The sequence below is a fragment of the Aedes aegypti genome, chromosome 3, assembly GCF_002204515.2.
Source record: "Aedes aegypti strain LVP_AGWG chromosome 3, AaegL5.0 Primary Assembly, whole genome shotgun sequence".
Taxonomy (NCBI): Eukaryota; Metazoa; Arthropoda; class Insecta; order Diptera; family Culicidae; genus Aedes; species Aedes aegypti.
Genome location: NC_035109.1, coordinates 162,884,170 through 162,899,979, shown reverse-complemented (window position 1 = coordinate 162,899,979; position 15,810 = coordinate 162,884,170). Strand labels below are relative to the sequence as shown.

The following is a 15,810-nucleotide window of genomic DNA, read 5'->3' as shown; positions in this document are numbered from 1 at the left end:
CACCTTCAATTGGTGCATCGCCCTCAGTGAACAAACCGTTTGATTCTCCCTCCCATGGTCTTGATCAACCAGCAAGAGAAAACAGCAAAGCGAATAAGACAAACTGCCATGCGTCTCCATCGTATTGCAGAGAATGTTCATTTCAGCCGTGCACTCTTTCTTGTGCACGAAAATAGCTTGTATGGACACAGCAGCAATGTGTATTTGTATTGGCATTTCTAGAGCAACAGTGGCGTTGCATAGGTAAAATCTGGTTCACTCCAATTTGTGCACCCGAGAGAGAAATTGCCCATGACGCTCGCATTGGTTTGCAAGAATTGAGAAAGCGCGCGCAACTGGCGTCACGACGTCTGCTGTTGGAAGAGAAAGCGTCAACGCCATACATGCTTTTTGTGTATGTATGTTGCATGGAGCTTCCAGGTGTCGCGCGATACTAGGCGCAATATTGATTGAAATCAAAACTAGATGTTATAAACATATTGGCCAGATTGATTATGTTTTATCTTATTATATACACCAAATTCATGTGGCTTTGAATTGATTTATAAACTATGTGAGAATATAGCTTTTCTTGCTCAACAGACCGACAACTGATAAATTGCGGTGGGCGTAAAGTGGGTTTCAGCGTTCAACAGTCAGTCATCATTTCACTTAAAAGCTTTGATGTATCAACAAAAGTATACAAGGAGATGTACCAGCGCTGGACATCGTCAAAAAGCTAAGATATCGTGATACAATTAACAAGCTTTTAATAATAAGTATTATTATATAGAATAACAACGTTAGGAATAATGGAGATTCGGAATTTCGCGAAAGCCACGAAATCCACGGAATTTATCCTTCATCGCGAAACTTGGAAAATGACGCGTAAATAGTTGAATTCTGAATGTTTATATGATAATCTCAGAAAAGTTCAGATTTTTGCTCATAAGAATGGTTTATTTATTTGTAAGCCGAGTTTCATATAAAAAAATGTGCTAATCGTTTAGTTTCAAGTTAAACGTCTTTCTTTTTGCTTTAAATTTTGCATTGATAATATGATATATTAAACTTATTATCTCAATTCACAAAATACGAAAAATGCTTGAAATTTACGCATATAAAGTTCATTTTTACTGTAAATATACATTTTTATGTCAAATATGATCAAACTATGATACCGCGATTAATACGCAATTTTTTTCTTGCATCGCCTTGGTATCAGCGAAATGTTGAGAATTTTCCTTGTCCCTAAATATTGTATAAGGAATCATCCGAAATTGTTAAAACATACAACTAGTGATTGAAACGCAGAAAACAAACAAAAAATACGTCCAATGAGCAACAAATATAATAGCTTCCAGACACTTCAAGATTGCATACAGTATTGGAAATTACATTTTAAAGTGTTAATAATAAGAAATTACATTTTAAGCTGAAATGCATTTTACAAAATCAATTGAAAAATTCGTATTCATAATTCAAAATAAACGGTTTGTGCGAGTCAGTGCACAGGTAATCAAATTCCTCACGGGACGCCTCTGATTCTAAAACTTTGCTTATTGCAGTTTAAAACTGTCAGAGGGGACAACTTAGAAGTGGTACAGAAAATTATTTTCCGCAACTTTTTTCCGTTGAAAATATTAAAATAAGATTGCACGCCGCCAACTTGTTACGTAGTGATAGTTGACATGTTAACAATCTTTCGCTCAATTATGCAATGGCTAAAAAATCTCAGAAATCTCTTACCTATCGTAATGTTCTCAATGGCCTCAAAGGTTTACGCATGAGTTTAAGGCGAAGTAGCCCGTCATTCGTTTTGGCAGCAATGATTACTTTGCAGCGTGCAATATCAAAGTGATAAAAATCATTCTTGATAGTTTATATTGATTTGAAAAAGTATCACTGTACGCGCCATCGTATATGAGGTATGCTGATACTTTTTAAGCTGTATCAATGCAAAACCAACTGATTTTCTTTGATTCGAAATCTTGAGATGAATTAGCAACAATCATCAACGACGCAAATTTGAATGACGGCCTACTTCGCCTTAAAACGTTAATTCTTATATTTATATTCCTAACTAGTGGTCCTGGCAAACTTCGTCTTGTCATCAAGTAGACTGTGGATCGTCCCATACGAAAAGACAGTTCCGTTCACGCTCGTTTTCCCGATTTTGCCGGTGAATATCCTGGGATTTTTATACACACAAACACGTCGGAATCCTTGACGAACAAAACGGAGAACGACTCATTCAAATCCGTTGACCCGTTCATAAGCCATTTCGTGACATACAAACACCATTTCATTTTTATTTATATAGATAGAAGATAGATAGATAGATAGATTGCTGTTCAAATGGTGAAGGAAACTGGAAGTCGTCACCCCTTTGGATAGCAAAACCGACTTGGATAATTCGGTGAGTTTGTTCCAATACACTCTTGAAATGTGTTTTTTCGATGACTTTTTTTTGTGTTTATTTATTAGGCTTTAAACTTAATTAGCCAGTTATTTTGTTGTTATTTATTTAAAACTATTACCTCATGGGTGGGTTTTCACGTCTTTCCAGAGAGCGAGAAAAGGCGCTTAAGCCAAGGCTTTTGAGCCAGGGCATAAGGGAGAAATACCTGTATCCCATCCCATGAATATGAGAACCAACACATGGGGTGTGCATTAACATTCTTAGCAACACCACTCCCAACGATTTTATCAATCTCGCTGAAATGAAACGGTTGGTATATATATAGGGGGAGATCCCCCAGTACCGGACAGCACCCAATACCGGACAAAGTCGAAACATTGAGAAATCATGGTCCAATCAAGATGGTGTATTAGTAGTAAAGGAAGCTATTATGGAGACTAATGTTTGCGTAGAATAACACATCCTTGAAATATGCATGCCTTCTTAAAAAAGTACAAAAGTTTGAAAATTTCAAAAAAATTTACGTGTTGCCTTAATGTTGAGCCTATTTAGTAATTATTTTGAATATGAAAAAATACTTTGGATCACGCAAGCATATTCGAACATAAGCCTTTTTTGATAGTCTGAATATATTTTGTACCATAATTGGACTAAATATGGACAAATTACAATTTTGGTTAAGCACCTCCTATCCCCCAGTTTCGGACAGCCTGATTTGTTACATGAAATCTTTGTAAATATTGCATCAGTGTCGCAAAATACATTCATTTTTCATGGATTCCGTCGATCATGGTATCAAAGATGCAATAAAAATAAGGAAAATGAACATTCAGAACAACATCGTAAAATGTGCTATTTTTCATCATATAAGAAATAGGTTTTTTATGTACATTTTGCTAACTAAGAAATACTCAAATTGTTCTTGTAAATGTTGCAAATGCATTGAATTGGCAATTATATACTATTCCTATAGTAAACACATTCAATGATGTTCAAATTTACAGAATTCGAGGCATTTCCAGATCGTGTCCGGTATTGGTGCCACCTTTCAAGATCGATCAATTTGATACTAAAATACATAATCAAAATGCAGTGTTAAAATTCAAATTTATATTTTCAAATTTATTTTTGTACACTATAAAAATGATAATATTTATCATAAATGAGTAACACGAGCACATAAAACATATATTTTTCGAAATATGAATTTAGTGGCTTAAGTGTCCGGTACTGGGGGATCTCCCCCTACGTTTCTTCAACTAAATATTCAAATATTTGCGTTTATCTCGTTATTCATACGTGGATAACTTGATAGTCGTATTGTATTTGAATTATATTCAAACCCAAGTCTGCACAGTGAGCCTGGCCATTTTAATATGTGTACCACGTGTACCATATCACGGATATGATGCAAATATTAATGCTGACTGGGAGAAATTTCGATATTTCCAGGATGCTTTTCAATATTGGCTGTGCAAGCACTTAGAATAAAATAGAAATAACAACGATGCAATCGATGGAGACTGATGTACTAGACTCCCATAATATTGTTTTTTTTTCGGATCAATGAATAAAAGCACAACATTCACATTTGTTCATACAAATGTTTTATTTTCATTTTTATTGTTATGTTCCAAATCATGTCAAATATCTTGAAAGATAGTTGATCTTTGATCGTTTCTTCCAACCTGTTGATTTATTTATATATATATGTTTTTATAAATAAGCTATACAATCACTTGGATGCTGGTAGAAGTAGATAAAACTACTTATTTACTGTACTTTGGATTCTGGCATTTTTGCCTAATGTTATTTTTTCACTGTACATCTGCAACCAATGACTCGCCAAAAGTTAGTTGCCTTATTCTAAAGTCGTTCGTTTTAGGCAAATTTTGGATTCTATTTTTGCATCGCTGGTGAATTAGAACCCTCATTGTCTACCTGAGAGTCTCATATTCTCTTATCCTGAGGAGACTTTGAAAGATCCGATGATGCAGGTGGTGGAACTATGCTGGGTGGAATATTGGGAGTACCCGAAATATGTGACTTTGAGCCCGCATCACTGGGTGTGTCTGTACCAGAGACCGTTTGTTCTTTCCTTTCAGCCGCTTTTTGAAGAATATAACCCTCGAGAACAGATTCGTCCAGCTGACAAGAGAAACATTTTTGGTTTTAGATCATTAAATTTTAAAATATGGATCATTGAATAACATCCGAACCAAACAGATATCGACGGTGCAACTGATGGAATGCTGTATTTTGACAATTTTAGATCTTTACATTAATAATTTTCTCTGTTTATGGACCAACCTTCTTTTCACTTTTGTTTTTCAACTGACTATCCGCCAAAGCCAAATCAGTGGCTTTGTCCTGCAGCTCAAGAAGCTTCTCCTTCTCTTTGCTTTCCTGCTCCTTTTGTTTCTCCTTGGCTTCCAAGCTCTTGCTGAGAGCTTTCTCGATCTTATCCTCTGCTTCCAGGACTTCCTCTTTGTCCAACAAGTCAATTAATTCGTCTAGCTGTTTGGAGTTCAACTGTACATTTTCTTGACCAATTATTTCGATAACCTACATGAAAGAAAATAATGCATGCGGTTAGCACATATGTTTCATCAGAAAATAACACTTTAGTGTTATACCTTCAAAACGTCTTCCACCTTGATTTGACCATCGTGGTCGTCATCAATTTTGCCAAGAATTTTCGCTATCTGGTCCAGCCTAGAATCATCTGGTACTTGTTGAATCTGTTAAAGATAAAAATGTTTAAAAGTAGGTAGATGAAATAAAAGTTTCTATTGGAATTTACCTTCTTTATTGCTGACATCAACTCGTCGATTCTGACTAGTTCCTCAGCAGCAATACTTGCTGGCACATCGACATCAGGTTTACCTGCATCTACGGCGCTTACTTGTTCCTTCAACCGTTTTTCCTTCTTCTCCAAATCTGACAAAACTGTGTCCATCTTGTTGATCATAGAGTTGACCTTTTTGAATAACATTTTGGCCGCTCGCGATTCCTTCACCTTGATCTCTTCAGGCACAGTTGTGATTACCTATGGAATAGATTTAAAGTTATAGTGAATTGTTAAAATTTCCTAGTTTTCCTAATAAGCAAAACTTTGGATTGCCAATTCGGAATCGGCGGGCCTATCTCCAGTGGGAACGTACCTCTTGAAGTTCTTGTACATCTTCTTGATAATCAGCAATTTCTTCCTTCAAATCCTTGATTTCCTCTTTCTCCACTAGCAACTTCTTTTTATCCTTACTGAGTGAACCTAATGCATCTCCCAACGCCTCCAAATCTTTGCTGGAGATTTCTTCCGCAGTTATTACCACTGGAGGTTCCACGGCAGGCTTAACTTGTACTGTGGGTTCTGCAAGATGAATAACTTTCTCATCGGTGACAGTTGGAGCCTTATCCACCAAAGTTTCAGCAATTTCCTTTTGCTTTTCTTTTTCTTCTTCGCGTTCTTCTTTGATCTTTCGTTGTTCTTCTTTGATGACTTCGATTTTAGTTTTATTGTCGATTTTACCTTCCCGTTCACCGATGGCAGCCTTCGTAACAGTTGCAACAGAGTCGGGAAGAACAGAAATTGTTGCTTTAAGTTTGTCGCTTGTAGTGACATTATCCGGTATCATTAGTGCCCTCGAAAGTAACAGCAGTGAAGGTGGCACTTTTTCGTTCAAACTGAGGTTTATCCATTCCCGGAGCTGTGATTGAAGCCGTTCTTCTGTTGTACCGTAAGCTCGCATGCCACGAGCCCGACAAGCTGCTTGCAGTTCAGAAAGATTCAATGATTCTATGCCTTCTTTTTGAATCGTTCGATCATCAGCAGCCAAGCTACGTAATTTCAACCGTAACTGGAAGCGAAGCAAATTCGAGGTACCTATTGGAGACATTTCCAATACTCGGCACAGTGCCTGTAGTTGAGGTCTCGACAAAGAATCAAGAGTAATTTCATCCTCAAAAAGTTTGGAATATTTGATGATGTCCTCGTTGGTTACCGTGAACTCTGAGGAATTGCGCACCTTTGCGAAAAATTCGCTAAAATCTTTAGCCGCCTGTGAACGATGTTCTGTGCTTTGTACGGACATATCATCCAAAGTTTTTTGCAAGAATTTTGCCATCTCCAGTTTCACTTTAAGATTCTGCTTGATTTTATCCTCTCGCTCAGTAGCAGTTTGAAACGTTGATGGCAGCATCCCTGGGAAAAACTTTATAGCCAAAGGAAGTAAAAGCTCCATGAAAGGTACGATGATGAATACCGAAAATGGCACCAGTCGGAACAAATCTGAAGTCGTCCGCACCAACAATCGATGTTCTCGTCGAGTCAGCGTTTTACCGTTAAGTACTCGCCACAGAAGCTTACGGCTTACGTTTATATCAATAAACAGTAACCGAAAGCCATGATAGTAGTGCAACACTTCAGCCCATATCCGTTGTTTAAGGGTTTTTTTGACTGGAGCAGTAGCAACCACCTGATTTTGTGGAGAAGGTGCAGTTGTGCTTGTACTAGCAGTTGCTCCACTTGCTGTTGCAGCTGCTGATACAGTCTGGGAGGAACTAGTAGCAACAGCTTCAGACTGTTGTTCTTGCTTCTTTTGCGACTGTTTGATTTTTTGTACTGTAACTTCTACTTTGGACGACGGCTGGTCGTAGTGCACCACACTTGTCGATATACATCTAATAGCACCATTATTACTAAAACTATAACCTAGTGCATCCAGTAAGGTTTTGTTTGTCGGCGAAATTGCTATCACAGCGACACTCCTACTACTGCTCGTAGGAATCGATCCATAGTATTGCTGATACAATCCTGTCCGATTTGTATGGTAGCTCACGAAACGATTTCGCACATTCGCTGAAAAATAAAAATACAAAAGAAATGTTAGTGCGTCATTCAGTATATAATTCTCAAGGGCATGTGCAAATGACACAGTTTTTACAAATAAAGAGAATATTCAAAAAAATTACCACAACATCCCGGAGCAGCAAAGTGACCCAAAACAATCAGCACCTTCATTTTCTTATTCAAAAAAATAAAATAAATCCTACACGCAACAACTTTGACAGTTGAAATCAATTAGTCGGTCTCTCAACTGAGCGCACAAGAGAGACTATTAGCGAGCACGATTTGAATCAGATATTTACAGACTCAAAGGCGCCGCAGATTGCACAGGCTGGTGTTGTCTATGTTTTCCACTATAGGAAATATATTAGAACACCACAACTTTCTTACAAGAAAAGTTTTATTTGAATGTAGTATATGATTGTTAGTGTTTTTTTTTTTTACTTATTCATTTATTTCTCAGGCTCAAGCGCCATTAGGCATAACGGAGCCGAATTCATTTGATTTTTTTTTTACAAAATCACATTTGCTTCTTAACGTTCTATATTAGTTTTGGGGAACCGTAAAACTCGCGGTTTGGTCGAGATTAGGGAGTACAAAAATTATCGGGGAAGGATAGGATTTAGGGGATGCTCGTTGACGTTCAGCAGCGTTATGTAGTGTTTCGCGTTGTTGCTGCAGGTCAACCGTAGAGTGGACATGACAACCTGTAACGGAACAAACAAACGTATTCCAAGAACACAAGGCGGACAGACGAAGACCAAATGGAGGACGAGTTGGACTGAACAACCAAAGTAGGAAATCAAACAAGGACGTCAATTTGCTTTAAAAATTTGTAAATGAGCATCATAAATTCGAGGTCCAGCCTACCCAGAACATCTCTAATGTCTTCCTTATCTGGTTTCCCTCGGGCCCTGAGGGATTCACATAAATCGGATCTGGCAATGCCGTATTCGGAACAGTACCACACCACATGATTGATGTCTCTGTATCCTGCACCACAACCGCAACGGTTATTGTCTGAGAGCCCTATTCGATAGAGGTGCGATCCCAAAGAGTAGTGGTTGGACATCAGCCGACACATTACCTTGATAAAATCTCGACTCATGTTTAACCCTTTATACCACGGCTTCTTGGACACCTGAGGGAGAATGGAATGCAACCACCTACCCAAGTCACCATTGTCCCATTTTTGTTGCCAACTGAGCAGGGTTTGCTGACGAGCAATTGCAAAAAATTCATTGAAGGCGATTTGACGGTCATAAGTATCGCCTTCCATAGCGCCCACCTTGGCGAGTGAGTCTGCTTTCTCATTGCCCGGTATCGAACAATGTGAAGGGACCCATACCAAGGTGATGTTGTGATTCGATAAAGCACTCAATGAAGATCGTATTTCGCGAAGGAAATACGAGGAGTGCTTTACCGGCCTCATTGAACGAATAGCCTCAATGGAGCTGAGGCTATCCGTAAAAATGAAATATCGATCAGCGGGAAGAGAGGCAATTCGCTCTAATGCATAATGTATAGCCGCTAATTCTGCGACGTATACTGAGCATGGGTTTTGAAGTTTATGGGCGGCACTATGAAATTCGTTATAGACACCAAATCCAGTGGAATCATTTGTTTTTGACCCATCAGTGTAAAACGTTCTGTCGCTGCTGACATGACCGAACTTGTTTGCAAAAATTAGTGGAATATACTCCGATCGGAGATGATCTGGAATTCCATGGATTTCTTGCTTCATGGACAGATCAAAACCTACAGTAGAACTGGAGAAGTCTGGGAAGCAACTACGATTTGGAGCATTCAATGAAGGGTTAACCTCCAGACTCATGTACCAGTAGTACAGTGTCATAAATTTTGTTTGAGGATTTCGTTCGATTAGCTTTTCAAAATTTCCAATCACCAATGGATTTAACACCTCACATCGGATGAGGAAGCGTAGCGATAATTCCGCGAACCGATCTGATAAAGGCAGTACTCCTGCTAAAACCTCTAAACTCATCGTATGAGTTGAGGACATGCATCCTAGCGCGATCCGAAGACAACGATACTGGATACGTTCCAGCTTCAGGATGTGTGTTTTCGCGGCGGATTGAAAACAAAAGCTACCGTATTCGAGGACCGACAAAATCGTTGTTCGATATAGCTTTATCAGATCTTCCGGGTGGGCTCCCCACCATGTTCCAGTGAGGGTACGCATGAAGTTGATTCGTTGCTGGCATTTCTGGTACAAATATTTGATGTGCTTTCCCCAGGTGCATTTAGAGTCGAACCAGACCCCTAGATACATGTGTGAAATACCCTGAGCAAGCTCCTTACCCATGAGTTGAAGCTCTACCTTTGCAGGATCACGCTTCTTAGAAAAGACAACCAACTCAGTTTTCTCCGGAGAGAATTCGATACCCAGCTTCAAGGCCCAAGTAGACAAATTGTCTAGAGTATCTTGCAGTGGTCTTTGCAAATCATCCGCCCCTGGTCCTGTTACAGAAACAACGGCATCATCCGCAAGCTGTCTTAGCGAGCAATTTTCCACGAGACAATCATCTATGTCTCTGACATAAAAATTGTAAAGAAGGGGACTTAAACATGAGCCCTGGGGGAGACCCATGTAACTTATTCGTGAAGTTGTTGAGGTACCGTGAGAAAAGCTCATACGTTTCTCAGACAACAAATTATACAAGTAGTTGTTTAATAATAATGAAAGTCCACAATCGTGGAGTTTGTCTGAAAGGACATCTATGCATACTGAATCAAAAGCCCCCTTAATGTCCAAAAATACTGAGCCCATTTGCTCCTTTTGAGCATAGGCTAGTTGGATTTCTGTTGAAAGTAACGCAAGACAGTCGTTCGTTCCTTTGCCTCTGCGGAAACCAAATTGCGTATCTGAAAGAAAGCCGTTCGCTTCAACCCATTTGTCAAGCCGATAAAGAATCATCTTCTCTAACAGCTTGCGTAAGCACTGCAGCATCGCGATAGGGCGGTACGAGTTGTAATCCGACGCGGGTTTTCCGGGCTTTTGGATGGCAATTACTCTCACTTGTCTCCAATCATCCGGAACAATGTTGGCTTCAAGAAACTGATTGTATAAGTCCAACAAGCGCCTCTTCGCGACGTCTGGGAGGTTTTTGAGCAGGTTGAACTTAATCCTATCCATTCCTGGGGCGGAGTTGTTACATGAAAGGAGAGCAAGTGAGAACTCAAGCATCGAAAAGGGTCTATCAACTTCGTTTCTCTCTGGCAAACAAGCGCGAACCGTCCTGTACACGGGAACGGAGTCAGGACACACTTTCTTAGCGAACTGGAAGATCCACCGAGAAGAGTGTTCTTTATCTTCATTTACCATCGACGCGTTGCGCATTCTTCTCCCGGCGGACCATAATGCTGTCATCGACGTTTCCCTCGAAAGACCGTTTACGAAATTTCGCCAATATCCTCGTTTCTTCGCTTTGACAAGGCTACCAAACTTGCGTTCAAGAGAGGTATAGCGCTCGTAGTTTTCACGAGAACCGCGTTTCCGGTATATTTTGAACGCGGCGGATTTTTCCCGATATACAGCGGTGCACTCCTCATCCCACCACGGGGTGGGTGGCCGACGTCGAACTTTCGATCCCGGTATTGGTCGACGCTGTGCTTGAAGAGCACTGTTGACGATTAATTCGGATAGGAACTGATACTCTTCCAACGGAGGAAGTAACTCGACCGACTGCACGCCATCGATGATCAATTCAGCGTACTTTCCCCAGTCAATATGTTTCGTGAGGTCATACGCTAGGTCGATCTGGCGGGCCTGACACGAATCATTGGTGATTGAAATTTTGATAGGCAGGTGATCACTACCATGGGGATCTTGAATCACTTTCCACGTGCAATCCAATGATAGCGAATTCGAACAGATTGAGAGGTCTAACATGCTTGGAGGAGCTGGAGGTTTTACACGTGTTGCTTCCCCAGTGTTTAAAATTGTCAAGTTGAAGTCGTCGCACAAGTCGTATATCAAGGACGAACGGTTATCGTCATACATTGACCCCCAGGCTGTACCGTGCGAATTAAAATCGCCAACGACTAACCGTGGAGCCGGCATAGCGCAGCAGATGGCTGCAAGGTCTCTGCGAGATACCCTGGCGCTCGGCGGCAGGTACACACTTGCTATGCTAAAGTTTTTGCCTCGTATCGTGACCTGCAATGCGACTACTTCGGTGCCAGTCATCGAGGGGAAGTCAACTCTATAAAAGGAGTGGAGTTTTCTGATCCCCAATAACACCCCTCCATAACCGTCCCCTCGATCCTGACGGATAATGTTAAAATCGTGGAAAGAAATATCTTTATCAGAAGTGAGCCATGTTTCACTAAGGGCGAATATGTCACAGCGCGTGCTGTGGACTAAAAATTTAAACGCATCAATGTTTTTAAGAATGCTTCTACAATTCCACTGTAGGATTTCGATCATATCCCCGACCTCGTTGGTTAAATTATCCATCGAGAGATATGATCGAATCAAGAATCGGCCATTGTGAAAACAGACGTTTCAGAAGAGGTTTCACGAAGTGAAGTGCCATGTTAATGAGGTTTCTTGTTGTGGGAGAAACTTCCAATATTTTGAAGATGAATTCCACAATCCCAGAAAGTGTTAGTTTGTCGGAAGTTTCGACACTTTCCTGTCGAGCCGAAGGAATATTTGCGTGTTGGCTTTCTGGGCGAAAAACTGGGATATCTGGGGTTTTAGATGATCCCGGAAGTGACGGAAAATCTCCAGGGACAAGTCGGAAACCTGGTGGATTTGCTTTAATAGCATTTTCGCCACTTCTTGACTTTTTCAGGGAAGGTCGGAGTTCCTGCTGTGCGTTTTGAGAAATTTGCTGACGATGTCGCAGCTGTCTAGCAACAGCTCGCTTTCTCTTTGATCCTGTTTGCACAATAGTATACTCTTCACCCTCCTCAGAGTCAGAACCTTGCTCATCGTCAGCTAGGGAGGTGAAGATATTGTTGCTAGCTATTGGTTGGGCTGGCGGAGCAACAGCTGGGGCGATCTTCTTCAGCATTTCTGCGTAAGAACGCTTCGACCGTTGCTGTAGAGATCGAATTTGATGTTTCTCCCTCTCTATATACCTAGGACATGTGGTGAGCTCATGTGGAGCTTGACCACAGCATGTACACTTAGGTTCTGTACTGCAGGCACCCTCAACATGTTGCTCACCGCATTTAGCGCATCGTGGTTTGTTACAACAGAAAGGTGTGGTATGACCAATCTGTTGGCACTTATCACAGTGCATGACCGTAGGTTTATAGAGGCGAACGGGTAACCGAAGTTTCCCGATCACCAAGTAGTCCGGGAGCGCCGATCCAGAGAATGTGACGCAAAACGAATTTGAGGGCTGTTTTGTGCCATCAGGAGCCACCTGATTCATTTGTCTGACATCAAGGATAGTGACTGGGGGAACATCACGGTTTTTTAACCCTCCAGCACCAGCTTTGATGTCAGCGCAACTCAAATACGGTTCGGTGACAACCCCTGCGATCTCAATGTCTCGACTCGGTATGTATACTCTGTACTCCATCGAGAAGAGCTCGTAGGAAGCAATTCTATTTGCCTGTTCACGATCACTGACAGTGATTCGGAGCTTGTCACGACTGGGTGCATCTACAGACTCGATGCCCCGAAACGACTTTGCCAAATCTTTTTCGATTTGCAATTTGTTTAACGGTTTACCTTTGGGCCGGAAAAAAACCAGAAAGGGACCCTTAGATCCGGGCGGGTAAGCTTTCTGGCGGGGGTTCGCTTTACCAGGGGTGGAGGGGAGCGCTTGCCGTTGATGTGCAGAGGAAGAATTCACAGATGATGTTTCCATGGGTACTTGTGGACTGACCAATGTTTCGTACGATGGTGATTCAATAGATTCATCCTCAGAAAGATGGGTAATGGAGTTTTCGATTTCAGGCAACCTCACTGGAGTTTGTAATTCAGGCGCTCCTTGTAGGGGAGAAGACCCTGTTTCTAATACGCCGGTCTCCATAGGGGAGACATTTTCAACAAAATTATTGTTTGACTCGTCTTCGGAGGATATCAGAAACTGCGAATCGCCCCCGCCTTCATCATTTGGATCCATTGTGTTGTAATATTAACACAAGGAAAAAATCTAAAACCTAACTAATATTTACAAGTGAACTTCTATTAATTTAGCTCACAGAATATTATTCTATTCTATTGGTTTAGCTCACAGAATGTAGCGTTGTTTACGCTTCGAGGAAAATAACAATGGCAATAACCCAAAAAAAAAGTGATTTGATTGATTTTGCACTGCTATGTGAGTTAATCAATATTAATGCAACACGAAAAAAAAATCAAATTATTAAAAAAAAAATAATAATTCAGCAAAAAAAAAAAAAAAAATTTCAAGGGAAAAAACACTTCAAGACCACTGTGTAAATCAACGTAGATGAAATTGTCCGACCGACGGCAAACAATGCAACCAAGAAAAGGAACAATTTACCTAACCACAGCGTGCTACAGCTTGTTCCTCTGCTTACTGTAGGTAGTCAAACAGGCGTTTTCTCGTATGATGACCTTGGCTCGTTCGATCTGCTGGAGCTGGCTACTACGATGAAAGCGCGTTGATGTTTGTCTGCGATGGGCACGATAGATGACGGGAAGGGGGGACCCCCGGTTTGCCCTTCGATGATGCTTCGACGCACAGTCTAGCCGTAGGACTATGCCAGGACTAGCTGCTTCCACGTGATGCGCGATTACCGTTTCGTTCACTGGTAGGATGAGCGAATGATATAAAAACTCCACTTGGAGAAAAACTCTACCGAAAAAACGAATGGTTCAGAGCACGGAATAAAGTCGACCGTCTCGATAGAGCGCACGACGAGGAATGATTGTTAGTGTTCTCAAAGAGTGCACCAAACAAACATCACAGGAGAAATTCCGCTGTGGTACTGAATAAGCAGGAGACGTGAACAGGGTTTTCCTGTTGGGCAAAGGAAGAATGCAATAAGTCAGAAGTCTCGGTTTCGTTGGTGTATAACATACATCTACATCAGCTTGAAGCTAACTAGCAATACGCACGTATACGTTATAAAGGCATCAGCTGTCTGAGCGCACACAAGTATCAGGCACACATCTATAGTAAGGTAACAGTTTGCAAGGGAAATTATCTTCATTTTATTGTTTGCGTAGTTATCTGGTTGAATGTCTTTTACTAAAGATAAACTTATTGGCTCTAGATAAAGTATTAACAATTTATTTAAGACCTATAGGGAGAACACTAAATAGCGTGAAGCACTACTTCCATGATTCACTTTGGCATGAGGGGTTCTTCTCGTGTCCCTGATAGGCTAGGAAAAGTTGTTCACCTAGATTCTAGATCCTCACCAAATTTTCGATCATTCTTCCAGCAATTTCGTTTGCTGAAACCAATCCAGCAATACTCCATTTTACTGATGTACAGCACTTCTGAAATTTTTTACTGGAATTCAGCAATCTAACTTGCTGGATACTTGTCAACAACATTAGTTTTACTGGCTTTCAGTAATTTATACAGTGGATCCACAATTAAGAATCGTCCACAATTAATGAATCAGCTGACTTTAAATGACAAAATAACAACAAAAATCAACACAAAACATCACGTAAACAATTTTACTCAAAATAAATTATAAGCGAAAATGTTTCCGTGATGTTTTGTGCTATTTTTTACTGTTATTTTGTCCTTAAAAGGCAGCTGATTCATAAATTGTGGGTGATTCTTAATTGTGGATTCACTGTATGACACATGAGTGATAACCAGCAATCCATTTGAAATCTTGCTGCTGGTTTGGGGCGGTCCATTAATTACGTAAGGGTTTATGAGGGAGGGGGGTCTGAGATTTCTTACGCACCATACAATTTATTTTTAATTTTCATACAAAAAATCTTACTATGGGGGGAGAGGGGGTTGAAAAACCCCGAAAAATGTCTTACGTAATAAATGGACAGCCCCTTTACAAACATAACACAGCGTAACAAAAATGACATTTTTGGTGTCTCAATGATCAAATTAGGTGTCTCTAGTAGATTTTGCGACGCGGAATTTGATGCCGTTCTCAGAAATGTTCCAGCACGTCACAATGTTTAGCTACAGGTCGCCAAAGTTGTATAAAACACAGGTTGTATTAATGTTTACATGAAATTTAAAGTATAATTTATTAAACTTTTTTGTGATTTAATCCAACAGTCATGCAAAATACTACTTGAACTTTCAATTTAGATATAATTTGATTGTAAATTTTGCTATTAAATTCAGTTTAAATCGATTTTTTCAACATGCTTGCAGTCTCCATATAAAATTCTTCGTTTCTCTTATATGGCATAAGACAATACTTTTCAGAACCACCAAAAAATAACATTTTACCAGCGGAAGAATTATGAACTTTGTTGAAAAGTATTGTTTAACACATGAAGTTTGAATTTTGTGATAAATCAAGCAAATAAATTGCCATACAAGTTGGAAAAGTTGTATGCAAGTTGGCTGAAATTGTCAAATTTAGCATTTTCAACAGTCATAATCTCAAAAACTAGACG

At 40.2% G+C, this 15,810-nt stretch overlaps 2 protein-coding genes across 3 annotated transcripts in view; one reads left to right on the top strand and one right to left on the bottom strand.

Moving 5' to 3' along the window:
* The window catches only part of LOC5578441, an 83,632-nt gene that overhangs the window by 59,668 nt on the left and 8,154 nt on the right, over positions 1-15,810 (top strand). The window lies entirely within an intron of this gene.
* Positions 4,096-15,810, bottom strand: part of LOC5578443 (mitochondrial proton/calcium exchanger protein) — a 41,290-nt gene continuing 29,575 nt past the window's right edge. The window contains exons 1-6 of one of the 2 annotated variants that reach the window (XM_021852547.1): positions 7,373-7,652; positions 5,566-7,259; positions 5,205-5,450; positions 5,038-5,142; positions 4,712-4,966; positions 4,096-4,549 (exon numbers count right to left, since the gene is read on the bottom strand). In XM_021852547.1, coding sequence (XP_021708239.1) covers positions 4,352-4,549; positions 4,712-4,966; positions 5,038-5,142; positions 5,205-5,450; positions 5,566-7,259; positions 7,373-7,421 — 2,547 coding nt within the window. In that variant the 5' untranslated portion in view covers positions 7,422-7,652 and the 3' untranslated portion in view covers positions 4,096-4,351. Of the gene's footprint in view, positions 4,550-4,711; positions 4,967-5,037; positions 5,143-5,204; positions 5,451-5,565; positions 7,260-7,372; positions 7,653-15,810 lie in introns of those variants that run through there. The other variant, XM_001656913.2, reaches the window with a different exon arrangement.